The following is a 26,845-nucleotide window of genomic DNA, read 5'->3' as shown; positions in this document are numbered from 1 at the left end:
TTTTTTTTGAGACAAGGTGTGGCTCTATCGTTCAGGCTGGAGTGCAGTGGCATGATCTCAGCTCACTGTAACTTCTGCCTCCCAGGCTCAAGCTATCCTCCCACCTCAGCCTCCTGAGTAGCTGGGACTACAGGCATGCACCACCATGCCCAGTTATGTTTTGTATTTATTTGTAGAGATGGGGTTTTGCCATATTGCCCAGGTTTGTCTGAAACACCTGAGTTTAAGTGATCTGCCTGTCTCAGCCTCTCAAAGTGCTGGGATTACAAGTGTGAACCATAATACCTGGCCAATTTTCCTGCTAAATATTCTTTCCTGAACTCCAGTGATCTGCCTGGAATCTATGATTTATTATCAATAACTCTAATATTGGCATTTGAACCATATATATATATGAACCCATATATACGTGAACCCATATGTGTGTGTGTATATATATCTATACATGCACATATACACATATATGAATCTAGAGTGACTTAATATAGTTTCTTGCTGAAGGTCTTTTATACAACATCATCATATACCTTGATTAACAAGGATTTCACAATACCTGAGAGACTGTTCTCAAGAATACATGCATCAGAAAACCTAACTGATTTCTTCTTTCTGTCATTAGCTCTACTTTATCATGGTGTTTCTTCTCCTTGATCATATCTTCACATAGTATTTGAACTTGGAATGGATAAATCTTAAACTTTTTTGAGAAAATAATTGCACCTTAATTTGGTGTCATTTTATATTTTGTCCTTTTCAAGACATAGCTTTTACTCCATACTTAATTTTGTATGTCTCTAGCAGCAGAAACCTGCAAATACACAGACCATATTAAACAATTCCTCTTACCAATATTATTAATGTTAAGTTGACTTCTATTATTATTTTATCTTTCACTCTCTCGATGTGAGTGCTTTGGTCTTATTATAGGTCAGGATTTTTTAAACTGGAATCCTCAGACCCCCAAAGGGCCAAAGATCGAATTTGGCGGGTCCATGAACTTGAATTTGAAAAACAAAGTCTTTATATTCACTAACATCTAACTGAAATTTAGCAGTTTCTTCCTTTGTAAATGTAGGCAGCAAACCACAGTAGTGTTAGCAATATCTATGACTTTATCACCAATGAAATCCAGTTATTTTCATATCATTTTACAGTTGTTACAGATATTTTAAAGTATCATTACATTCATCACTACTTTAAAATTATAGAGCTACTACTAGCTGTTAGTATTTAATATATTAATAAAGGCTTGTATATTTTATTTTAAACAACAACCACCACGGCAAGTTCCTATGACTACAGAGCCAACCATGGAAGCAGAGCTTCCCCACCCAGTGAAATGCTGATGCCTGTTGATGGGGGACTCAGTGGCCAAGGGGTACCCGACCGACCTCTTTCCAAGCCTCCAAATAACAAACATCTAAGTAAAAGCAATGAGGAGCTTCCAGACACTTCCCCCTCACTGCCCCTTTCCAGCTTTTCCAATCAGATCACCACCTCTAAACCTGACCAGGAAGTTCTGGACGCTGCCTCTATAAGACATGCATGGCGCGCTTATTGGACCCAGTCACCATACCGGAGATGGGGGCTTCATGGAGATTTTTCTTGCCTCCATCACTAATCGTAACCTACTCTCGGGATTATGCCTTATGAAAGCTAGGGGGCAGCAAACTCAATGGCAAAGTGAAAAAGACTGCCCGCTGCAGAGGCACCCGGGCAGCCTTGTGAGCTGAGCTTACTGCAGGCTTCGCCGCTTCTTCCAGGACCCTGGATCAGGTAGCGGTGCCCTGCAATCTGACGCCGCATGGTGATTCCATTATTTACCTGCTTACAGATTCAGGAAGGAAATCAATGCCAGCTCCTTCAGGATAATTTTTCCAATAACCTAAAACACATTTCAATGACTACATTTTGGGAGGTGTTATTCAACATACATACTTTTCTTTGAGATAGTGAAGAAGCTCTTTTTTTTTTTTTTTTTTTTTTTTTTTGGAATCCATTGTCTCTTAAAAGTATGATTACTTGCTCTTGCTCTTATAATCTCGTTTTCCACGTTTATTTTATGGGTTTACCATCTCTCTCTATCCCCTACCCAGCCCCCAGTGTCTGCTAGAATATACAGTTCATCAGACAAACTATCCCCGGTGGCTCCCAGTAACTGCCGGCATGGTGGCTCACGCCTGTAATCCCAGTACTTCGGGAGCCTGAGAAGAGTGAATCACTGGAGCTCAGGAGTTGAGACTAGCCTAGGCAATATGGCAAAACCCCATCTATACAAAAAAAAGTAAAAATCAGCCGGGCATGGTGGTGAATGCCTGTAGTCCCAACTATTCAGGAGACTGAGGTGGGAGGATCACTTGAGCCCAGGAGGTCAAGGCTGCAGTGAGCTGTGATAGCGCCACTGCACTCCAGCCTGAGTGACAGAATGAGACCCTGTCTCAGAACAAAACAAAAAGGAGCTCAGAAAATATTTGTTGAGTGAATGCATTGTTGAGTGAATGCATGAATAGTTTGAAAACTATACAGCAATCCTGCTCCATTTCATGTTAGCACTGCTCTTGTTCCTATGCAGATGGAATTTTCGAAAAGCATGTGACCATCTTCCTAATGCCATACAATGCAAACTTCTCAGAAAGAGGGCTCTATGAAGAGCCCTTCTCATGGCTTTTTAGTCATTTCATCTTCTCTAAGAGCAACAGTAAACGTATCCAGGGAGTTAGCCTCTGACTTTTAGGCTCCAAAGTTCTTCATGTGTGTCTGCCAAAACCCTTGAAACTTCATGTTGTTACAGATGACGGCAAACACACCCCCAATTTTTCTAACCTTGAAATGATGTGATAAGTGAATTCCCAACTTACTGAACCATCGTACTCACCAATCCAGGTTTCCAGAGTCAGTTTTCACGTCAGAGTTACCTCACTTAGGAATTCCACTTTAGATTAAAAAACAATTTCCAAATGTCCCTGAATTGAAAACTCAGCTGAAATGTTCTAATAAGGACACCCTTTAACCCTTGATGTCCCAACATACCTGCAAAGCAGCTAGCAGGATGCCACAAGCAATGGAAACGCTGATCTCATTGTAGTAGTGGACTTTTTTCTTGCCATTTGCAGCAAAACCATGTACTTGTTTGAAAATGAGAACCAAAATAGGGGCAGTATCCAAGTACTCTTTAATCCAGTTGGTTCTGTGAAGAGAAAAGAGATTCAGGAGAATATTTGTCCATACTTTTGTTCTCTTTTACTACCTTAGCTTCTTTATGATAAAATAACCTATTTACTCATCTTTTATATTTAAATTGAACAGCTGCAGAATTTTATTTTGTCTCATTCCTCTTTTTCTGACCAGGATCATTCAATTTCATAAACATGTCTTAGTAAGTGCCTAGTATGGCAAGACATATGAAATGCTGAAAAATACAAGGGCAGGTCCTATTACCCAGCATGCACTGGGTCAAAATTCAGCCAGGGAGAAGGCAAGGATGGCAGTGAGGTTTAACCAAAATCACAAAATCGCAGGTGGGCAGATGGCAATGCTGTTCACCCAGTTATAGAAAAAAGGAAGGGAACTTCTGCGGGAGAGGGAGATCATTCATGTGAGGTATAAATGCAGAGCTAAATTTTTGTTTTCCAGCTCAGAATATCTCTTTCTTGATTTCATTACCCTGACCCACACATTTTGGCAGAAGCTTTATTCTAGCACAGATAGTCAAAAAGGACAGAGAGTCATATAATCCCATATATTGGGATTTTACCTTAGGATATCTTATGTCATTCATTAGCAAGAGACAATCACCATTCATTTCATTTCTAGCCTGGTTATGCTTCCTTGTTCCGAAGCACATGAAACTCATTTGTGTATTTCTCCATGGTTCCTCTTATACTATGAACATCAGTATGTTACACTTTCAAAGCTACTTAACTGTACTTCAACCAGCTTAGTTACATTTGACTATTGTCATTTCTTTTCTCCCTACAAAGAGGGAAAATGGTAATGCTTTAGAAGATCTGCACTGGAGCTGGACTGTCTTGGCCACTGGGCAAGCTACTTGGCCTCTCATGGAACTGTTACCTCCTCTGTAATATGTACTCTTGTGTACCCAATCCCTATGGTTATTGCAAGGGTGAAAATAGTTAAAATACATAAAGTGATTTTTAATAAAGCCAAGCATCAGAATTTTAAATCATGGAAATATCAACACAGAGGAGCCACTCGTAATCCACTTTCCTGACTCACTCAATGAACCAACACTCTCCATTCCCTCTATAGAGCACATGGACTGTGACTTTGATGCCCGGAGCAGACCCCGGGGGCTGCATTTGTTGAGGGACCACAGTGAAACTACTTACACTGAATTCCCCTCCACTTTTTTGCTGAAGTTGAGGAAGCCAAAAAGTTACTAAGGCCTCACAGATAACTACACTTGTGCTAAACTTGTCCTAAAACTAAAACCTGCTTAGTAAAATGATTGGGAAGACCTGATCACTTTAGCAAAATGTAATTTGCTTCATGCAAGATCTTGAGAAGAATTTCGCCATTTTATGTTCCAGATGGGTGAAAAGTGAAGTAATTCCTCAATTATTTACTAAGCAAATAATTAAGTCAGAGCCTATTTACCAAACGCTCACATGCCGATACAGGAGTGAGCTCTGTCTTAACTTCCATAATTCCTCCCAGAGGCAGAATCAAGCTTGTCCACACTTACAACAAAGCCAGGACATGGTGGTGGTGGTGATTTTATTTTAAGAAGCCAAGGCAAACATCCCCAATTCCACCACTGTTTGTACCTCAGTTTCTTGAGATCTGTGACCCAGCGATGTCCCATCCTTTTCATGTAGTTGATCTCCTCTTCCTCCTCAATGATCTTTCGAATCTTGTGCTTCACATCTGGGTCCTTCACAACCACGAAGGTCCAGGGCTCTGTGTGGGCCCCACTCGGGGCTGTTCCTGTCACCCATTCCATTAAAATCAGAAATTAAAACTGCAGGAAAGTGTGAGGCTGCTAATTAAGGAGAGGCTCATCCCTGTAGTCCAAGCACTTTGGGAGGCTGGAGCTGGAGAATTAAAACATTTTTGCAGTTTTTTTTTTTTTTTTTTTTTTTTAACTAGCAGGGTGTGCTGGTGTGTGCCTGTAGTCCCAACCGCTTGGGAGGCAGAGGTGGGAGGATTGCTTGAGCTCAGGAGGCAGTGAGTCATGATTGCACCACTGCACCCTAGCCTGGCAACAGAGTGACATCCTATCTCTTAAAAAATTTTTTTTCTAAGGATAAACATAATAATTCATACTTGGCCGGGTGCAGTGGCTCATGCCTGTAATCCCAGCACTTTGGGAGGCCGAGGTGGGTGGATCACCTAAGGTCAGGAGTTCAAAACCAGCCTGGCCAACATGGTGGAACCCCGTCTTTAGTAAAAATAGAAAAATTAGCCGGGTGTGGTGGTGGGTGCCTGTAATCCCATCTACTTGGGAGGCTGAGACAGGGGAATTGTTTGAACCTGGGAGGCAGAGGTTGCCGTGAGCTAAGATCATCCCATTGTACTCCAGCCTGGGGAACAAGAGTGAAACTTTATCACAAAAAAAAAATAATAATAATTCATACTTGCTCAAAATGAAGTTAGATAATCTGGAAAACAAATGCCTGGCAGGGAACCCTGTCATGCTGCTGCCAAGTTCGTTTTGTTCAGCATCAGGCCAACTGATCAATGATGAAGCTCTGCAGTTCCAGGGTTGTGGGAACTCCACCTCTGCTTCTCTAATTATGTGGGAGAAAATGTCCCCAAGTAACTGCACCATGACCACTAAGGAAAGAAACTCAGAGGGGAAATTTTGACAGCCAGAGTTCTCCAGACTGTTGTTTCTTTTGGTATTCTTGGAAAAAAAAAAAAAAAAAAAGTTGTGAAGGTTATTGAAGAAGGCAAAATGTATACGGTAAGATGGTTTTTAAAACATTCCTCAAAAGGCAACTTAATTATACAGTGTTTGGTCCCTATATCAAAGCTATTAGTGTGGCACTGTGAGGTTTATCCTTGGGGACACACGACAGTTGGGGAAATTCTTTTTTTTTTTTTTTTTTTTTGATGGAGTCTCAGTCTGTCACCAGGCTGGAGTGCAGTGTCACTTATCTCGGCTCAGTGCAACTTCCGCTTCCCGGGTTCAAGCGATTCTCTTGCCTCAGCCTCCCGAGTAGCTGGGACTACAGGTGCCCGCCACCACATGCAGCTAATTTTTGTATTTTTAGTAGAGACGGGGTTTCACCATTTTGGCCAGGATGGTTTTGATCTCTTGACTTCGTGATCCGCCTGCCTCGGCCTCCCAAAGTGCTGGGATTACAGGCATGAGCCACCAGGCCTGGCCCAGTTGGAGAACTCTTAGACATGGGTACTCGATACGCACAGCCATGTGTCATTCTACTCCCAGGGAGACTTTGGGACCTCTCAGCCCACACCTTGATCAGTTCCAGTGTCCCAGGGCAAAGCTTCACAGTGCATCACCTTTGTCCAAGGAGCCTCAGTTCCCTGTGGGATTCCGGTGAGAGTAGGGGCCAGCTTCTGATCTGGGTGTCGTCCCTCGGACCTAGAGATGGCCCACTGTTCCCAGGGGGAGACCACAGTGACTCACAGGTGAGATATTTCAGAAGCAACTCTTCCTTCCTTCCCAATGGATAGTTTAATCCACCGATGGAGGAGGAAGGGCTGCAGACTCTTGGTGGGGTTCTTGCTTGCCACACACCACTCCCAACACTAGAAGTCACAACTGGCTTGGGAAATGCAAGTCAAAAGCTAAACATGAGGCCCCAATTTCTGCAGAGTGATTCCAGTTAACTTTGTACCCATTTTATTTGTTTACTAAACATTTGTATCTCTAAACATAAGAAATAAAGTTTTCCCTAACGTTTTTAGTTGTGTCAAATTTACCTTCGCAGCATATGTGTACATACACATATACAAATACAGATACAGGTAAAGGTGAAATTTAGTAACTGCTGTTAGTTAGACTAAGGACTCAACAATCTAATGTATTTGTATTCCTAACTGAAGTAAAGTATTTTATTCTTGCTTCCTTTCATGTTGGACAATAGATTAACAATGAGCATGTGAAAATTTTTGCAAATAAATTTAAATGTGGTTTATGTAAGAATAAGACTCCAATCACAGGAGATTCTCAAGTAGTGAGATTTCTCTTATTTCTCCTCCCCATTTTCTGTAGCTCTTTTTTTTTTCTCTCAGTGGAAATATTAATTTACATTAAAATGAGTTTTTTCTTTCTTTGATTTACTTTGCAAATTTACATAAGTAAATTTTGCTAGTTAATGAGAATACCGGACTATAGCATCACGGTGTGTAATATAAGAAATTTGCTTCCAAAGAAAACAAATATAACTGAGTATGCAAGTGTGTATGTGTCTGGTGTGTTTTAAGGGGAGGGAAAGAAAGAAGCTGTGTCTTCTCCAATATATTAATATAATGATGTGATCAGAAATCTTGGTTTTTAATTAAAAGATCATGAACTGAATAATTGCAGAAGTTTTGAATTATTGTCATATCTGCTTCCAAGAAGCCTGTAATAGTCAAAATGTGGAAAGTAGAAGTCATTGTGTTTCTGACAGTCACTCAGCACTTGGGTAAGACTTTATAGATAAACATATCACTCTAGGCTTTATTCACTATGTTTAAACTTTGACATTTTTCCATTGTTGGAGTCACACCAGTAAAGTGGCTAACATTTCCAAAGACCCCATCTGCAAGTACAGACCTGCCGTTCTGATGACATTATCAATGACTTCCATTGGAACTTGCTCATTACTTATGAACCTGACTGACCGTCTCTTGTTGAGAAGTTCATAAAATTCCTGAGACCTCTTAACCATTTCCTTCTCAGGGTAGTAGGTATGAGAGAAGGGGATGTGTTCAACACTTTCTTCTGATTCTTGCCATTCATCAGCATCTGCAAATAAGAACAAGAAAGGTAACAAACTAAATGATCTCTTGGTCATAAGGTGACCACTGGGGAGAAGAAGATAAAGTTCTCAAATGTGTAAGGTTATGAACTAAAAAAATACAATAAAATAAAAAAGAATAGATTTACAGAATCCTTACCACTGATCTTGGCTATCCTTAAAACTCCAGCTGGGTGCAATGGCTCACACGTGTATTCCCAGCTGCTCTGGAGACTGAGGTGAGAGGGTCGCTTGAGCCCAGGAGTTCAAGGCTGCAATGAGCTATCATCACACCACTGCACTCTAACCTGGGCAATGGAAAGACACCCAGTCTCTTAAAAAAAAAAAAAAGAAAAAAGAAAGAAAAGAAAGAAAAGGAAAAGTCTGGGCGTGGTGGCTTATGCCTGTAATCCCAGCATTTTGGGAGTCCAAGGCGGGTGGATCACTTGAGGTTGGGCGTTCGAGACCAACCTGGTCAACATGGTGACACCCCATCTCTACTAAAACTACAAAACTTAGCCAGGTGTTGTGGTGCACACCTGTGATCCCAGCTACTTGGGAGGCTGAGGCACGAGAATCGCTTGAACCTGGGAGGCAGAGTTTGCAGTGAGCCGAGATTGTACCACTGCACTCCAGCGTGGGTGACAGAGTGAGACTCCATCTCAAAAAAGAAAAAAAAAAAAAAAAAAAAAGAAGCAAAACTCCAGACTAATTATAAATCAAGAAAAGAAAATTTTACCTACAAAAAGATGAGGAATTCAAATTTCTGTTAATGATGGACTAGGTTATTTGAAACAATCTCCCATCAGCTGAAAACCACTCAGATCTCTAAGTAAAGTATTTTCTTTATTTAGAAAATAAGTCTTTTTTGAAATCATTGAGCCTACAACATAGCAAGAAATTTGCAGGCCAAAGTGAAGAGAAAATTTGAACTCACACAGGTAAATAAACGCAGAAGGTACATTTTTTTTCCCCTACTGTATTTGCCAGTCCCCACACATTTGAATTCCATTTTTATATCTGCAGGGATCAAGGGGGTGACAGATATCAAAGCCCAGGCCCACACAGAATGTGAAGTCTAATAAGCTAAGACCCCAAAACTACATCCGTAGGGGAAGTATGAATCATAAATAAATCATTCCTCAAGGGTTTATATAAGTTTGATGAGTCTTGCTTCAAACTTGAACTTGGAATAAACTTGTCCTGTCTGAAAGTACCCCGGTTGTCTAGCAAAAGCAAATGCCAATATACAAATAATTTTAAGTATAATCATCAGCAACCCACCAAATGCAATCAGGCACATAAAGAAGAAAACATCTTGGACAAGAAACAGCAGAATCCATTTTTAAAAAAAATAAAGTCAGATGCCCAAAGACTCCAAATACTGGAATTATCAGACCCAGAAGATAAAACAACTATGATTACTATATTTAGAGAAAAAAGACAAACTTATATAAATCTGTATGTAGGGTACACGAAAGAACAAAAGAAAAAAAATTAGAAAGAAGAAAAAACAAAAACAACAGCAAAACTAAAGAAGAAAAGTTAATATAAACAATCTGAAAAAATAGAGAACTTCTGGAATTGGAAAATAATAGAATTAAGAACATAAATGGATGGTTAACTAGCAGGTTAGACTAGCTACAGAAAAATTAATGAACTGAGAGATAAGTCAGAAGAAAACACTTAGAATGGGGCAAGGAGAGGCAAAAAGATAGAAAATATAGAAGAAAGGGCAAGAAAAAATAGAGTAGAGTGAAGAGTGAGAATGTCTAATATACATATGATCATTTTATTCAAAGAGAATGTGGTGGAGGCAATATTTGAAAAGATAGCATCTGAGATTTTCACAGAACTCATGAAAAATACCAGATCTACAGATTCCAGAGGGCCGGGGCTGGTAAGTTTTTTTTTTTTTTTTTTTTTTTTTACAAGAACATTTTTCTTTCTCTTCTTTTAAAATTAGAAATGGGGTTTTGCTACGTTGCCAGGCTGGACTCAAACTCCTGACCTCAAGGGATCCTCCAGCCTCAGCCTCTTGAGTAGCTGGGAGTACAGGTGTGCACTATTGCACCTGACTATTTTTAATGATATTAAACACAGCTGCTACAAGGGGGAAAATGTGATTAAAAGAAGGCGCCAAACTTCAGTTTCATAATTGATCCTGACAACAATGAAAGTAAATCAGGGGCTACATTAGATGACAAACTACAAGTTATTTCAGGCTTCTTGCCTACAGGTAAGCTATGTAAATGGCATACTTTTACTCTGAGGCCTAGTAAATTCAAAGAGTTATTTTTTAAAAAACTATACATTTTACAATAAAATATAAAGATATTGAAAGCAACCAGAGGAAAAAAAAAGTTACCTCGGGAAGAACACAGAAATAACTGAATTTTTAAGCAAGGCAAGAATAGCTGCATTGAATAGAAATGAACTAAATGTTCCTGATAAAGGCCAATGATTATTTTAAGTCCAAGTATGCTGTTTATAAGTGACACACCTAAAACATAAGCATATAGAAAGGTTGAAAGTCATACCATGCATCACATAACTATACTAGTTGAAGAAAAAAGACAAAAAGCATTGTTGATAATAAAAAGGGTCAGTTTATAATAACATAATTTAATTTGCTGGGAAAACATAATTTTAAATATGTATGCAATTACATTACATGACCTCAAGACAGACTTTTAAGAAGAAATGTAAAAATGCACAACTCAGTGAAAGATCTTAACACATCTCTCTCAGTAATGATAGAATAAGCAGAAGAAAAAAATCAGTAAGGATACAGAAAATTTTAACACGGTAACTGACGAAGATGACCAAATAGACTTATATAGGACACTGCACCAAACAACTACAGAACACACATTCTTTTTAAGCAGACTTATTGGACCAGAAAATAACTCTCAACATATTTTAATGGCCCAATAGATAATGATCTCTAACTGTAATGCAACTAAACTAGTAACAAAAAGATAAGTTAAAAAAACAAAATAGCTTAATGAAAATTAGAAAATATTTCAGAATTAAAATATGACATTCTTATGTATTGAAAAATCTATGCAATAACATTAAAATATTATATTTAGAGGGAGATTCCAAGCCTTACATACATACATTAGATAGGAACAAACCCTAAAAATTAATGAATTAAAGATCAGTTTCAAGAAGTTAGAAAAAATACCCAACTAAAACCAAAGATGTAGAAAGAAGCAAATATTAAATACGACATATTAAGGAAAACAACAACAAACATCCAGTGGGAGAAACATCAAAACCAAAGCTGGTTCTCTGTAGAAACTGATTAAATTGGCAATCCTCTGGCAAGATTGATCAAGAAAAAGAGAAAGCACAAATAACAAATTTCAAGAATGAAAAAGGAGGCATCACTATAGATGTTACTGTCATTTAACAAACAGTAGGAGAATACTTATTATACCAATATATTTTAGAAAATTTATATAAAATAGACCAATTTCTTCAAAATATAACCTGCCAAGACTAACTTCAAAATAGAAAAACTGAAAAGTCTGCTGACTATTAAATAAACTGAATTAGTAAGCAAAGATTTCCCTAAAAGAGAAAACAACTTTGCATTCATATAGCTTCATGAAGGAGTTCTACCAAACTTTCACAGAGATAATACTGCTAAATTCTCAAACTCTTCCCAACATTAGAAAAAGAGTCAACACCCTCCAACTCATTTTATGGAATGACCACAGCCTTGATACCAAACGTAAGTAGGGCATTAAGAGAACAAAAGCTACAGGCTCAATTTCCTCACAAACACGCTACAAAATCCTAAACAAAATATGAATAACAGAATTCAGCAATTTATTTAAAAAATACATCTTGAGCAAGTTGGAGTTATCCCAGGAATAAGAGGTTAATTTAACATTAGAAAAACAATCTTTTTTTTTTTTTTGGTCATATTAAAAGCTGAAGAACATAAACCACAAAATCATTACAATGCAGAAAAGATGTTTGATAAAATTTGACATTTATCTCTTAGTAAATTTGGAGAAAGGAACTTTCTTAATCTCATAGTCTAATTATGGGGAGAAAATCCCCACCACATCCAACTATGGTAATGATGAATCGTCTAACTATGAGGGGAAAATCCCCACAACATCCAGCTATGGTAATGATGAATCTTTGAAACCCTTCCATCAGAGATTGAGAACAATAGGATGTTGAATGTTCTCACCACAATTCTAAATATGGAAGATTAATTTTTAAAGCTTTTAGAAGAGAATATAAGAGAATGTCTTCATGACCTTGGAGTGGAGAAGGATTTCTTAAACAAGACACAAAAAAATTAAACATAAGAAAAGAACTCTTACATTTAACTACATAAAATTTCTCATTACATCTGCCCGCTTCTGCCACTTCTTCTGTTTTCCCCATTACCCTCCTGTTCAGAGAGTTCTGCAAGCTCATTATCAGTAGTTCAAGATCTTAGAGAAGATAAAGGTGCAACAGAAGGGTCAATCACTGAAGCTAAAAATGATAAAACTTATGAGAAACAAAATGAGCCCACAGATACGGCAGAAGATAAGAAGGATGATGTGTCTAGTGCACTAAAAGCTTCACCAAGGGCAGACCCAGTTATCTTATTTTAGAAGAAGATTTTCCAACAAATAACATTGTGAAATTCAAGATAGTCTCTACAAACAAGGGTTTTGAAGACGTTACTGTCAAATTCCCAGATACTACATTCCAATATTCTCAAAATTGTTTGTTATATATCCAAAATTTCACAGGTCTTCTGAATACTGTTTCTTCATTTCACTTAAGCTCATGAAAAGACATACTTCTGAACTACAAAGATTTCAACAGAAAAAAATTCTAAGATGCTGTCTTCAAACACTTAAAATTATTGAGGGGAAAATGTTTGGATGGCAAAAAAAAAAAAAAAAAAAAAAAAAAAAAAAAAAAAAAAGATATTCCTTGCTTGTCTTGGGCTGGTCTTGGGCTTCCAGTTGTTGTTGAGTTTTATCAATTCCTAGAACCTAGGAGGCAAAATATACCAAAATGAGGCCAGTATAGAAAGTAAACCTCAGTATATTAAATCAGAATGAATTGCTGTGAGTTGGAATTTTTTCAGTGAAATTTGAATCACATAAAGAAAGCTTCACTGAGAAGGCTACCCACAGAGCAAACACTGAAATGTTGGGATCTAATGAGTAGATAATTCAGTCTTTAATAAGCCTGCCCTAATATCTTTCAGTCTGGTGGGAATGGGTGCAGAGAAGCAATATCACCACAGAAAGCAACTCCTACTTAGATAAGAACAGACCATCAGTCTGCCATCATATGGCTGAAAATGATCAGCACTCACTTTCCTAAAGTAACAAATTTAAGGTCTTTTAAACCATTAAAATGTATGTATGTGCATGTGTTTGTGTTCTACCTGAATCATTATTGTACTACCTAAACTGTGTCTTTAGGAAACTGAATATAATGTTGTTATACATCTTCCTCATTGACAACCTCCCCAAAACCCAATTATATGTGCTTGATATGATGTGTATCCCATGCCTTGAGCTGTGTGATGGAAGACAATAACTTGTTACTTTTTTCTTTTAGTAGATACAAATCCATTTCAAGTGATTTTTTTGGGAGGAGGGTTTTTTTTTAAAAATAATATTATTATTATTATTTTAGAGACATGGTCTCATTATGTTGTGCGGGCCTCAAACTCCTGGACTCAAGCAATCCTCCCATCTCAGCCTCCCAAAGTGCTGGGATTACAGGCATGAGCCACTGCACCCAACCATAAATCCATTTTGATCTCATTGATTAGCTGATGCAGCTGTGGTTATAGTTGTTGCAATTGTGGTTGTGGCATCTATTAAAGGAATTCCACTTTTAGTAGTGGTTAATTAGAGAATTTTTATGGATGCTGTAAGCTAGAAAAACAAAAACAAACTGAAATGCTTTGTAAAATATATTTTAAAACGTTTTCTTATATGCATTGGAATGCTCGTCTGTTACTGTAGAAAATGACAGTCAAAATCTAGCTGAAGGTTAGTACCACAGAGGTAGACCAGCATTCAAATGCCCAGAGTATTACATATTTTCCAGTTACCAAGAAACAGCTGTGAGGTTGATCTGAGATAAAGGATGATGACAAAAGCCAAAATCCCAGGTCTACCCAGGGCTGGGAGCTTGACAGCCCCTACACTTTAAGCTGGGACTCTCAAGGTCTACAGTCTCACAGTAAGGGGGAATTTAAAATAAACCAGCCCTGATATGTGCTTGCAGCCTAAGACAATATCATCTGAGTGATCCAGGGAACCACAGGCTTTCACCTTAGGTTAAAGTCATCCCAGAGTATTAGTGTCACACCATGTAAGCACAAAAGTGAATTTTCCCTGGAAATAAGTACCAATATCCTAGACCTCACAAAGTTTTTATAAGTAATTTTCCAAAAGAATGACTAGCAAACAATGAAAAATAAGAGTGTATTTAGGAAAACACAAAGTCATGAATAAGAACCATCAAAAAACTATGGGCATCAGAAACAGACCAACAATGACTTATGATACTGGAGTTACCAGCCACAGATCATGAAACAACTATGCTCACTATGTCCAAAGAAGTACAAGACACACGACTTTGGTGAAAAAAAGTGACAGCAAATTTGAAAAAAGAACTAAAAAGATCCTCTAGAAACAAAAATGAAAACAAACTAAATTAAACATTTAATTAATAGGTTTAACATCAAAGTAGGCACAGCTGAAGAGGAAATGAATCAATAGAAAGATAGTTTCTTCTTACCTATCCAAAATGTAACAGGAAAGAGAAAGATAGAAAACATAGGTGAGAATGTAAAAGACATCAGAGGATACAGTGAGAAGGTCTAACCATTTAACTGGAGTCCTGAAGGGAGAAAAGAGAGAGGGAATGGGCCAGAGGCAATATCTGAAAAGGCAATGGCTGAAATTTTTCCAAAATTGTTGAAAAATACAAATCCGAGATTTTAGAACTCAGTATCGTCTAGTAAAATTGGATAGAGAGGTACCCTACATGTCTCTACTTACGTTCTCCAAGAAGTTGACTCTGAGACTGAGTCTACTGTGTGGAACGTTTATAGGAAGTATCTTTGGGATTAAAACCTATGGAAGGGAGAGGAAAGAAACAGATTGGGCAGAAGAAGCCAAGCTGCAATGCAAGTTGAGAGACGGCCTCAACCACAGCAAGGGCTATTTTGAAACTAAAAGTACCCATCAGAGCTGTCTTAGATTAGGCCATAATGGTTGGGTCTTTAAACAACCACTGCAATCAGTCATTAGATGTGGGCCATCCTGGGAGAGGTGGGATCTCAGGAGAGATAGCTGTCTACAGCAGAGGCCATCCCTGGAAGAGGCTGACAGTACCCCCAGCAGTAGAGACAGCAAACCCTTCCTCAAGGGGGGATCCGCGTGGTACATCATCAGACCTTTCACACCATGACTGCAATTCCATGCATGCACCAGAAAAATCCATGTGCATATGTACAAAACTAGTATTAAAATGTTTACAGAAATAGTTTATAATAGTCCTAAACTAGAAATAGACCAAATGTTCGTCAACAGTAGAATAAATTGTGATATAGTCATATAATAGAATACTATACAATAGTGAAAATGAATGAGCCTCAGTTACATGTTCAGCCTGCTTAGCATTATATTTGACTCTTACAAATATAAAACAGCAAGTCAAAATAATATAAACAGTATAATTTTAATGTTTAGGAACGTTTAGTTGTGTAAGAGTGATGCAACTAAGAAGAAAAGCAAATAAATAATTTCCATAACATTCAAAATAGTAGTTACTTCTGCTGGGGAGAGAAAAGGTTGTGACTAGGGAATGACATATGGGTGTTTATGAAATGTTGGATGTGTATATTTCTTATCCTAAGTGATAATTGTGTAAGGTTTTGCTTAATAACTATTTGTTAAGGTGTTCATCTATGTTTTATACACTTCTTCAGTAAGTACATTTCACAATTAAGAGTTTTTTCAATGAGAAGAAGGCCGTAGAGATTAATTACCAGAGGAATCAAGAATAGGTCAACTGTCCAGAACTTTAAAAAAAATTCTATAAAAGGACAAAAGATGCTTACATTTTCTCAATGCAGCAAAAGTTCAAGTTCAGCGAAAGTAGGTAAAGTCTAGATACAGTGGATACTTAGATCCTTAGAGATGAATTTCTTGCCATGTTACCATTTTTCTAAGTACAATAGCAAAACCAATATTTTTAAATTCCTGTTTCATATTTAAAATGTCAATGCTTTCAAGAAAGATTTAGAGTTTAAATCAATGAGTAAGAACTTAAAAATGTAAACAAAACTGGCCATAGGTACTTTTGCCTTCTGAGCAAAGTAGCATCATTTGTGGAAAATAAATTGCTCACTTCCCCTCACCAAGCTGATGAGGACAGAAGATAGTGTAAAATTCTAAACCTCTGATGATTTTCCTATACTGCCACGTCCCTGGATTCCATGGACCACGCTTTTTCAGAGCACAGGCGTGAGTCTTAGAGGGAGAGGAGCTGAGCATGACCAAGTGAGGGGAACTGAGTTCAGGGAGTGGAGCCCAAAGGGAGACCTACGACAGTGGTTCAAAAGACCTTTAGAAGAAAGAAGGGTTCCCTCACATGCTAACATGCCGTGTGAGAAGTTGGGAGGTGAGGGACCAAAGAAACAAACAGAAACAAAGGTTGATTTCCACAGATAAATTGGTGTGAGGTGGAAGAAGAAAACACATAGAGGAAATTAGGAGTCCATGAGGAATGAACCTCAGAGCCAGAGGTGACTCCATGGACCCAGGTTCTGTGGGGACTCTCAAATCCTTGAGAGGGAATTGGCCTCCTCGAAGCATGTAGGATTGAGGATTCAGCCTTTTCTAAATCTTATTTTTAGTTTATTTATTTTTTCTAAATAGGATGAGCTCAGCTGACCCCTAGGTTATGTAAGTATTATACATTAGCTAAAAGAACAAAGCATGAAAAAGCAATGCAAGTCCTAAAGTTGATCTGTTTTAAATTAGTGGAACTAAACAACTTTCTTTTTTTAGACATCTGTTCAGGAAATGCCAATAGCAATGATTTTGCAATGGTTGTTGTTGTGGTAGTGGTAGTGGTAGTTGTGGTGTTTTAGGGAGAGAAGGGTGGTATAGTGGAATAAAAGTCTCTGGTGCATATGATTAGTTGGGAAAAAAACAAGTTTTCAGGTTATAATTATACATTTGCAAAACATACTATGTATAATGCAAATTACATTTAGTAAAGCTCTCAAAATCTTCCTGGAAGATGGAAATATACAATTCATTCAACAAGGTTTTTATTGAGACTTTGATATATATTAGTGAACAAGATAGATGTGACTTTTATACCATAGGGGTGAAGAGGGAAAGCTCCCCCCTTCACTCTCTGAAGGTTCACAGAAAACAAATTGCCAAAAGACAGATTAATAGGAGAAAAAGCCATACAAAATTATTCTAACATGCATAGCATGGGACAATAGCAAGAGAATGATCACTTAATAACCCAGTGGGGTCCAAATGCTTATACACCCTTTTTTATAGAGGAAGAGGAGATGGGAGGTGTAAGAGTAATGAATTTCAGGGGGAATGAATGGACCCAATGATCAGATGATGTATCGTCAATAATTCCCTTTGGGAATTGAATGGGACCTGAGAACAATGGTTTATGACAAAGTTTGCCTGGGAAACTTAGTGAGGAAACTTCTTTTTATATTTCTCTAGCAGGGATAGTTTGGGCCTGTTTAGAAGAAAGTAGGTGTGATGGGGGAGTGGTAATAAACATCTATCAGCTTTCTAACAATCAGTCCTAACGAAATGCCAATATCATCAATGTCACAGTGACAACCCTGAATTTTACCAAGGTGTCAATAAAGACTTTCAACACAAATGATACTTTCGACACCATTTAAGATGAAGTCTGGCAGCCTCTGTAGTTAATAAGTGGTATATAAGCAAATGCATTAAATGCTTCCTAAACTGTTTGAAAGGTAAGTTACTAACTCTTAAGATCCATTCAGCACTTCTAAAAACTAAAAGTGGTCTAAATGCATGACTTGGCAGTTTCTGCAGCTTCTAGAGTCCAAGGCAGACTCTCTTAATTAGCAGAAGGAAGCAAACTGTTGCCTCATTATCAGTGCCAGCCATTATCCCTGATCAGGGAATGGTCAAATGGTCCTCATCACCTCCTGATGGGATTGTCCTGAGTGCACTCTCGGAAAAGTGTACAGCCGGGCTGCCATTCCTGGAGCCTTTCACAGGGCAGGAGGTCTATACTATGGCTGGCAAATGAGACCAGCAGGGCCAGGCTAGGAGCTCAGTGAGCTTCCACTTCTCCCCTTCCCTTGAACTCTTGACTGCTCCCGAGGAATGTGGCCCTCACTCAGAGGCAAGAGAGCAGGCTGTGTAAACTCCTTTGTTTCCCTGCCTTCACTCTAGAGCAGTCAAGCCACCAGGGATTCAAGCTCTAAGGCCCACATAGTGCAAAGTAAATGTGTACTATTATGGCCTGCTTTTTGAATGTAAATCTTGTGCTGCCACACCTGGGGCTTGCTATTGATGCCAACAGTAACTTGCCTTGTATCATTGCACTGGGGGTCTGCAAACAATACCCTAAAATACTGACACTTGGCATTTGATCTGGTGACCTAAAGAAGCACCTCCAGGTCTCCCTCTGACCTGCCTGGTCTCTGGTCTCTCTGATCCTTTTTCCTGAAGCACTGAGAGAGACTCTTTCTGGAATTTCCCAATCTGACTAAGGACATTTCTTTCCAAAAGAAATGTAATTGGGATGGGCCCAGTGGGTCATGCCTATAATCCCAGCACTTTGGGAGGCTGAGGTAGGAGGATTGCTTGAGCCCAGGAGTTCAAGACCAGCCTGGGCAACATAGAGAGACCTCGTCTTTACAAAAGTCTAAAATTAGGCATGGTGGTGTGTGCCCATAGTCCTAGCTACTCAAGAGGCTAAGGTGGAAGGATAGCTTGAGACTAGGAGTTTGAGGCTTCAGAAAGCTGTGATCATGCCACTGCACTCCAGCCTGGGCAACAAAGCAATACCCTATGTATTAAGGAAAGAAACGAAGAAGATGAAGAAATGTAATTGTCTTAAGACCCCCTGCCTAGGAATCCAGGCAGACAGAGATAACCTGGGGGACTTTACCTGCATAATGAGAAGACTTTTGTTCACACTGAAGTTCCACCTCTCGCCTTCCCACTACTTCTCATAAGCTCGAGGAACTTCATCCCAAAGCATTGTTCTTTGGACCCATTCATTTCCCCTGAAAATCATTTACTCCTATGCACCCCCACCATCCCCTCATCCCCTATGGAGAAGGATATATAAGCATCTGGACCCCATTGGGTTATTGGGTAACCATTCTCCTGGGATTCCCCAGTGCTTATACATGTTAAATAAATTTGTATGCCTTTTCTTCTGTTAAGTTGTCTCTTGTCAGTTCATTTTCAGTGAACCTTCAGAGGGCAGAGGAGAAACTTCATATTTCACTAGCAGGAACAGTTTTGGCCCAAACTGTATAATTTTAGTTAGAAGGAAGCAGATATGAAGAGGGAGTGGTAATACACACGATCAGCTTTCTAGCAATCAATCCCTTGGTCCCTACAATCGCTTTAATGCCAAGGAATCCTTTAATTGTGCCATAATTAGGTTTAGCCAGCCAGGTAATTCTAGGTCACTTCTATCTTTTCACATTTAACATGGAGGTGTTTTTCTGGTTGTATCTCCAAATGCATTGCTTTAGTGTTTTTTTTTTTTTTTTCAGTTCTACTACACAGTCTTTGCAAATGGGCCACTATTTTCTAATTAAGAAACCAAGGACAATTTGTGTCATCATCCTTGTTCCCTTCTTGCAATTTTGGGAGCCTTGAGGAGTAACGTTACTAAGGAAGAGGGTGATGCAGATTTTGAAGGTGAGGATGGGAGTCACTTCAGGGCTCAGCACCTGCCCCGACAATGCCTCTTTCCCAGCTGCTTCACCATTACTCTGCTCTCTACCTGGCCTCTCAGTCATCCCGCTTCCTGTGAGGCCATCCTCATAGGGCTAACAAGAATTGTAGATAGAAGTACAGTTATAATCAACATTCATCAGGCTGCTTTGACCCACTTCCTTGTTCTGAAAGTCTCATAGCACTAGTAGATACTAACCTTTTGCATCCCTACTGTTCCTATACATAGAATTTCTGACCTTAGAATCACAAGGCTTTTGTTTGAGATAGATAAGATCTCTCTATCAGTATCATAAGGCTTTTGTTTTAAAATTACTTAAAATGTTTTTCAAATCATGAATTCCAGTAATAGCTGATGCCAACCAGTTTGAAGACTCCCATGATGAAGTGGAATCAGCATGAGAATACAGATTCTTCATTTCCCTGTCCCATGACTTCACCCTGCACTCTGACCAATCAATGACCGCCACACTTTGACCCACTCCAAAACCCTAAAAAATCCTAGCTCCAAACTCCTCAGGGATATGGATTTAAGGTTTCCTCCTGCCTCCTCATTCAGTAGCCTTATGATTAAACCTCTTTCTCTGTTGCAACCTGGTTTCTCAATGTATTGACTTGCTATGTGCTTCGAGCAACTGAACTATTAAGGTGACACCTGGCTGCTGTATAGATGGATTATTTCATTGGTAGCACTGAGGTGGGTGGGGATTGAGAAGGCTGAAGGGTGCCCAGACAGAGAAACCTTGAATAGGGCAATGCTATCCTAAAGTCAATGGGGTTCAGAAAATATTACCCCAAAACATGCCAACTTCAGAGCAAGAAGAGCTTTCTTTCCTGAAGCAGGTCATAAAACCTAGGAAGAATTTTCTGACCCTCCCCTGAGGCAGGACATATGTCCCCCATGTAAGAGGTGCCCATCCAGAGGAAAGGAGCATCCTCATCTCTGAAGATGTTAGGGACACAGAGAAAAATCTGAACAAATAGATACTGCAAAGTGGTATGTTTTGGCTGTGTCCCCGCCCAAATCTCATCTTGAATTGTAGCTCCCATAATTCCCATGTGTTGTGGGACAGACCTAGTGGGAGAGAATTGAATCATAGGGGCAGTTTCCCCCATACTGTTCTTGTGGTAGTGAATAAGTCTCAGGAGATCTGATGGTTTTATAAGGGGAAGCCCCTTTTGCTTGATTCTCATTCCCTCTTTGCCTGCCACCATGTAAGCCAAGCCATCACCTTCTACCATGATTGTGAGGCATTTCTAGCCACATGGAACTGTGAGTCCATTAAATCTTTTTCTTTGTAAATTACTGAGTCTCAGATATGTCTTTATCAGCAGTCTGAAAACAGACAAATACACTAAGTTTCTCCAGCTTATTGCCGTTAGATCACATTAGACCATAGCCCCTCTGTCCTCTTGTATATCTCCACGACTGTTCACTTTTCACGAAACCTAGCATGAAAACACACAGGTTTAACTGTTCCTTTGGGTCCTCATTTGCCTATGAAGGCTCCTGTATCACATGAAACTTATGCTAAATAAACATTTACACTTTCTGTGAATCTGTCTTTTGTTACAGGAGCCTCAGCCATGAACCTAGATTGGGTAGAGAAAAAGGTATTTTTATCCTTGTCTCCAAAGCAATGGAGTGAAGTTGACAGGATTTGTTCTTCTCGGTCCCTTTATCTCTTTCAGTAACCCAATGTCCTTTGCTGACCTTAACTTTCCCCTAGTAGGAACCCACCCAGACTTGATCTCAAGAACAACATCTTCATTCAAGTCCTTTTCCTTTCCTACTCTTCTCTCATCTAAACTTGCCTGTCTCTTGTTCTAAAAGCTTAAGGTCTTACAGGAGTCTAGCAAACCAACTTCTTCAATTAGTCATGTCAAAGTATTAATGTCTGGGTGTGTCCAAGACAAAGCTGATTGTGTTGCTTCCCATAGTAAAAGACAACTATGCTGATCAAGCATGACTCTCTGAGGAGAGTAGAATGCTGACTTAGTATAGAATTTTTGGCAATGGTGTGCTGGTAAGCCAACTCTTTGCAGGGTGGAAGAGAGAAAGCGCTGATTTATAGCACTTGCCAGTATCCATGATGTAAATAATCACACCATGGCCTGATTTCAAGCCACTGATGATTTAACAAAAAAACTCCTAAATATTTAACAATTGGTCCTTGCTAATCCTCAGAGACTAGCCCTAGTATGCTACTTGATTGGGAAGCATGAAGTTTAGGAACTGGTGGACTTTCAAGGGTGTGAGTGACACACATCATTTGTAGGATCAGTGTCATTTGGTTGAGACTCTTGACACTCAGAGGAGCTGGCCCTGGGAATGAGTCCACCCCTGGTTGGCTGACTTTCAGAAGCATGAGGCTGACACTGATTGGTTAGCTTGCCAAGTTTATTCTGAAATGAGTTGTCATTGATCCACTGCTCAGACTTGGAACCAGTTCTGAAAGCTACTTGTTATTATGGGCATATAACAATCTGTTTCCCAAGTTTGTAGGAACATTTTTGTCCTCAAGTGTTACCCACACTGGATAAAAAAATTAACTCAGGCCTTTCTTTCTTAGAAAAGACTGGACAAGATGGGTCTCTTATTATTCAGTTAGTGACTTCAATTAGAATAATAGCTTTTGGATGGCCAATGAAGCTAAGTACAGAAGAATCCCCAACTAACATTAAAACAGATTCATCTTGATGAGATGTGTTTCTTTTTTCTTCTTTTCCCATTTCTATGAACTTCTATGATTCTGGGCCTAACTAGAGGATTTGTGGGTAGGATTTTCAATTCATTTTATTGGGACAATCTGAGATTTATTTCTTTGAGATAAACTTCAGCAACTCTTCCTTCTTGGACCCTAACTGTAGACAAAGTATTAACAGGACACCAAGCTTGGCTCATTTGCAGAGGAAGACTATACTTTACATCTAATAAGCATGGACACACAATGTTCCCTCACCACCCCCCAACCCACCCACACACACACATGTGTAATAAGCATGGACACACAGTGTTCCCTCACCAACGCCCAACCCACCCACACACAATGTCTAATAAGCATGGACACACAGTGTTCCCTCACCACTCACCCAACCCACCCACACACAATGTCTAATAAGCATGGACACACCATGTTCCTTCACCACTCCCCACCCCCCTACACACACATACACATGTCTAATAAGCATGGACACACAATGTTCCATCTCCATCCCCCCAACCCACCCCTACACACAGATGCCAATTCTCTGACCTGTGAACATGGAGTAGGAATTATTTGTGAATCAGAGCTGCAGGAGGTTAGATTGGTATCCATATTTTCCTTAACTCATGCTAGAATGTCCCACAATACTTATTTTACCATTTAGCTTCTTGTTAATATTAAAAATGGCTTGAATCTAGTATCTATTTCCAGTCAACAACGCCATCTCCATGTTTCTTAAGTAAAGGAGTCCGTTCTCTTCTCCAGTTAGCTCCTTCTCAATCCCTTCCGGACCTAGAGTAAGATCCCCACGTAGATCATGTCCACCACCCTGTGACTGAGAGCAGGGACTTGGGGTCTGAGAAGCCTGGGTTTAAGCATTGGTTCTCACCGGCCACCTGTATGACCTTAGCATGCACCACTTACGTAAACAACATAAGAGATGAGGAGTAAATCATTTCATCTTCATGACGATACAATGAGGTAGGCACTATTAGAATCCCCATACAAGGGATCTGTGAATGCCACACTCAGGGCAGTCTTTGCCCCAGCTGCTAAGGAGGACACTAAGGCTGTCCCTTTCATTCCTCTGCATAAAGATAAGAGAAGGATGAGGATGGAAGGGAACAGAGAATGAAGAGACAAAGCACTTTGCAAAAGTAAGTGATCAGGCAGAGAGCCAGAGAATGGCCCTCCAGTTCTGCTCAGTGTTCCCAGCCTCCAGGCCCAGCCCCAGGACCTCACCCTCAACAGCCTGCCCAAGCTCTCTTGTGTCCTCAGACCTCTTGAGTCTTCAAATCCAGTGGCCTTTCCTCAATGCACACTCTTTCTGGTCTCTCATTTAATGTTTGTCCCTGCTGGTTATCTCCTGCCTCCTCCATTCTAGGTCATTCTCCCAGGTGAGAGGCAGCCCATCAAACAGCTATATGTCTGGACCCTACAGCCAGACTGCTTGGGTCCTGTCTCTGCAATCACCTTCCTGGGCTTACCCTATTGGAGCCTCAGTTTCCTTATCTATAATATGGGGATTCTAATAGTGCCTACCTATTAGAAACATTGTACTGTTACGAAGATGAAACGATTTACTACACATAAAATGTGACTCTGATTGCATACAGTAAGTGCTATTAATACATAAGGGCTTGTTACTGTTATGATCCCAGAGCTCCCTTTCCCACAGCTTCTCCCTTTCTCTAGTACATTTCTCTTCCACAGTTCCTCTTAACTGCACGTGTCCCCCAAGTTCTATCCTCACCCTTCTCTCTAGCAATGCTCTCTTTGTGGATTCATTAGTTGTCCAGGTTCCAAGTATCTTCCCTGTACTGGTGACTCTCCAGTCAGTATCTGTGGCCTGGGCCCCTAACCTAGACTGCTCTCTCCCTTTTCTGCTCAGGTGTGTCACTGTCATCTGAAATAAAACATGTCCTCGATGGAACTCAACATCTTCCCCTTTAAGCTGGATCCTCATTCCCTCACCCACTTATAATAGCTTCCAGCTTCCAACTCTCCCTATCTCCTCCTTTTCCCAATATCCAATTTATTAGCAAACCCTGTTGCTCTTCCATTAAATTCACTCTGATCCACCCCTTCCACTGCATTCCCACTGCCCCCACCATCCGGGCCACCCTTACCAGCACAAACCATTACCCAGCTTCACAGCAGATGTCCCCTGGATTAAAAGTGCTTCTCTGCTGGGTAGAATTGACGTTCTGAGTGGAAGAGCTTTCAGTGTAGGAGAGCAAGAGGCAGCCCTGCTGAGAGGCTAGACTCCTGTGCGGTGCATTCAGCACTGCAGGCTCCTAGCACTGAGGTACAGCTGGACACCCTGTGCCCCGGAACTGAGATTAGGACACACACTCGCGCACACATACTCTCACAAACACACGCATACACACACACACTCATGCATGCTCACACACATTCATGCAAGCACACACTCACATGCACACTCACACACACTCATGCACACTCTCATGTACACACACTCACACATGCACGTTAATGAACACTCACATGCAAACTCACACACAAACACACACATGCACACACACATACACTCATGCACACACACATGCACATTCATGAACACACACACACTCACACTCACATGTCCAGATAGACTCTGTTTGGGGATAGGGGCATCATTAGCCCAGCTGAAGATCACAGAGCCTCTTCCAAATCAAACCCATCCCAGACAAAGCTTCTCAAACACTGGTGGCTCAAGCCTCTTCCACAGTCTCTCCCTTCCTACCTGCCTCCTTCATCACCTCTTCTTCTCAAGGTGGCCATAACCCTCCCACCCTCAATTCTCTACTTCCATTCTTACCCCTTCCCTCTGCCCTCGATTCTCCACTTCCTCTCTTACCCCCATCCCAGGCCTCCCAGTGCTCCTGCTTCTTCTGCCACTTGTTGCCTGACAGGCCGCCCAGCACTTGCTATTTGTACCCTATTCATCCTCCCAGCCCGGTTTGTCCTTTCCCTGATTGTACTGTCAAACTCCCAGGCCTGCTCTAAACACCTTAGAATCAGTTCCACCGGGTCTGTCTCTTTGTTACTTTCTCTGATTCTCGTGTATCATCTTGGCAGCTGAATTGGGACATGCAGTGTGTTGAGGACAAAGGCCACCCCAGTCTTTCATTTCCAGGACCTGGCACAGGGAAAGGTGGCAGCCTCCTAGGTGATGACACTTGGTAGATTTCAAAGTTCCTGATCAAAACCTGGCCACTTAGACCCTGCCCACTGCCAGCCTGGGATGAATCCCTGCAGAAAGATTTTAACAACCAGAACAGAATTGGAGCCAGGGAAAACTTCAGCCTCTCAACAGCGTTTTCACTGAGTATCCAAAATAAAAAAGGGTTGGTCCCAGCAGGTGACAAGCTCATCACTGGAGATAGATGATCTGTCTGTGCCAGGCACTGATTCATTAGCAGAATAGAGGTTGACGCTGAAGCTGGCCTGTGTGTGTTTATTCCTCTCCATAAGCCCTGCCATTGACTCACACTCATCATCAACACATACGACAGCAAAGCTAAGCAGCATAGCTGGTATATTTACCTTCTTCTGCTTGGTGCAGGTCACTGCTGTCTTTTAAGTCTTCATCCACCCAGGGGCGAGCCTCGGCCATGGCTCTAGGCTCCCCTTCTTTTCTCCATGTGTCTATCAGCATTTTTAAAGATCCACACAACCAAAATGCAGAGAATGGCTACCAAGATGGGAGTCAGGAAAAACATGGCCTGGAGTCTGATGCCACAAGCATGCACACTTCCTACACTGGTTTTAAAACACAGAGACAGGAGTGGAGAATGTCAGGAGATGGAAGGAATGCAGAGAGAGGTGTGCCAGGGAAGGAACAAAGTGCAGAACTCTTTAACTCTATGAGGACTTTGCAAAGGAGCAAAGATCACAGTCACATGTGTGGGGTGTTGTGCCTTTGGTCATGCACCAGTGCATTCACTTTTTAAAAGTGTGTACTCTATCAATATATTCTTAGACAACATTTGCCAGAACCTGAGTAAGAACTTCCATGTGCTAGATCTAGCTACATCACCTGAAGAACTTTTTTTTTTTAAATAGATTTCTGCACACCAACTCAGATCTGCTGGAAGAAAATATTCAGGAAAGAGGTTTGGCACCATGCATTTTAAATGGCATGTTTGTGAAAATAGCACTACGGTTTTGATTTTTTTTTTTTTATGATACCTGAGTCAAT

At 40.2% G+C, this 26,845-nt stretch overlaps 1 protein-coding gene across 1 annotated transcript in view; it reads right to left on the bottom strand.

Annotated features, from left to right (window-relative positions):
• IYD (iodotyrosine deiodinase) overlaps positions 1–26,463 on the bottom strand; it is a 28,110-nt gene extending 1,647 nt beyond the window's left edge. Inside the window, 5 exon segments of the mRNA XM_017887641.1 lie at positions 3,031–3,187; positions 4,788–4,947; positions 7,751–7,942; positions 26,191–26,276; positions 26,278–26,463. Of these exon segments, the coding sequence (XP_017743130.1) occupies positions 3,031–3,187; positions 4,788–4,947; positions 7,751–7,942; positions 26,191–26,276; positions 26,278–26,366 (684 nt within the window). The 5' untranslated portion in view covers positions 26,367–26,463.
• Positions 26,464–26,845: the final 382 nt, after the last annotated feature.

Source organism: Rhinopithecus bieti, unplaced genomic scaffold (assembly GCF_001698545.2).
Source record: "Rhinopithecus bieti isolate Rb0 unplaced genomic scaffold, ASM169854v2 scaffold_16097, whole genome shotgun sequence".
Classification (NCBI taxonomy): domain Eukaryota; kingdom Metazoa; phylum Chordata; class Mammalia; order Primates; family Cercopithecidae; genus Rhinopithecus; species Rhinopithecus bieti.
This window is presented reverse-complemented; position numbering and strand designations above follow the sequence as displayed.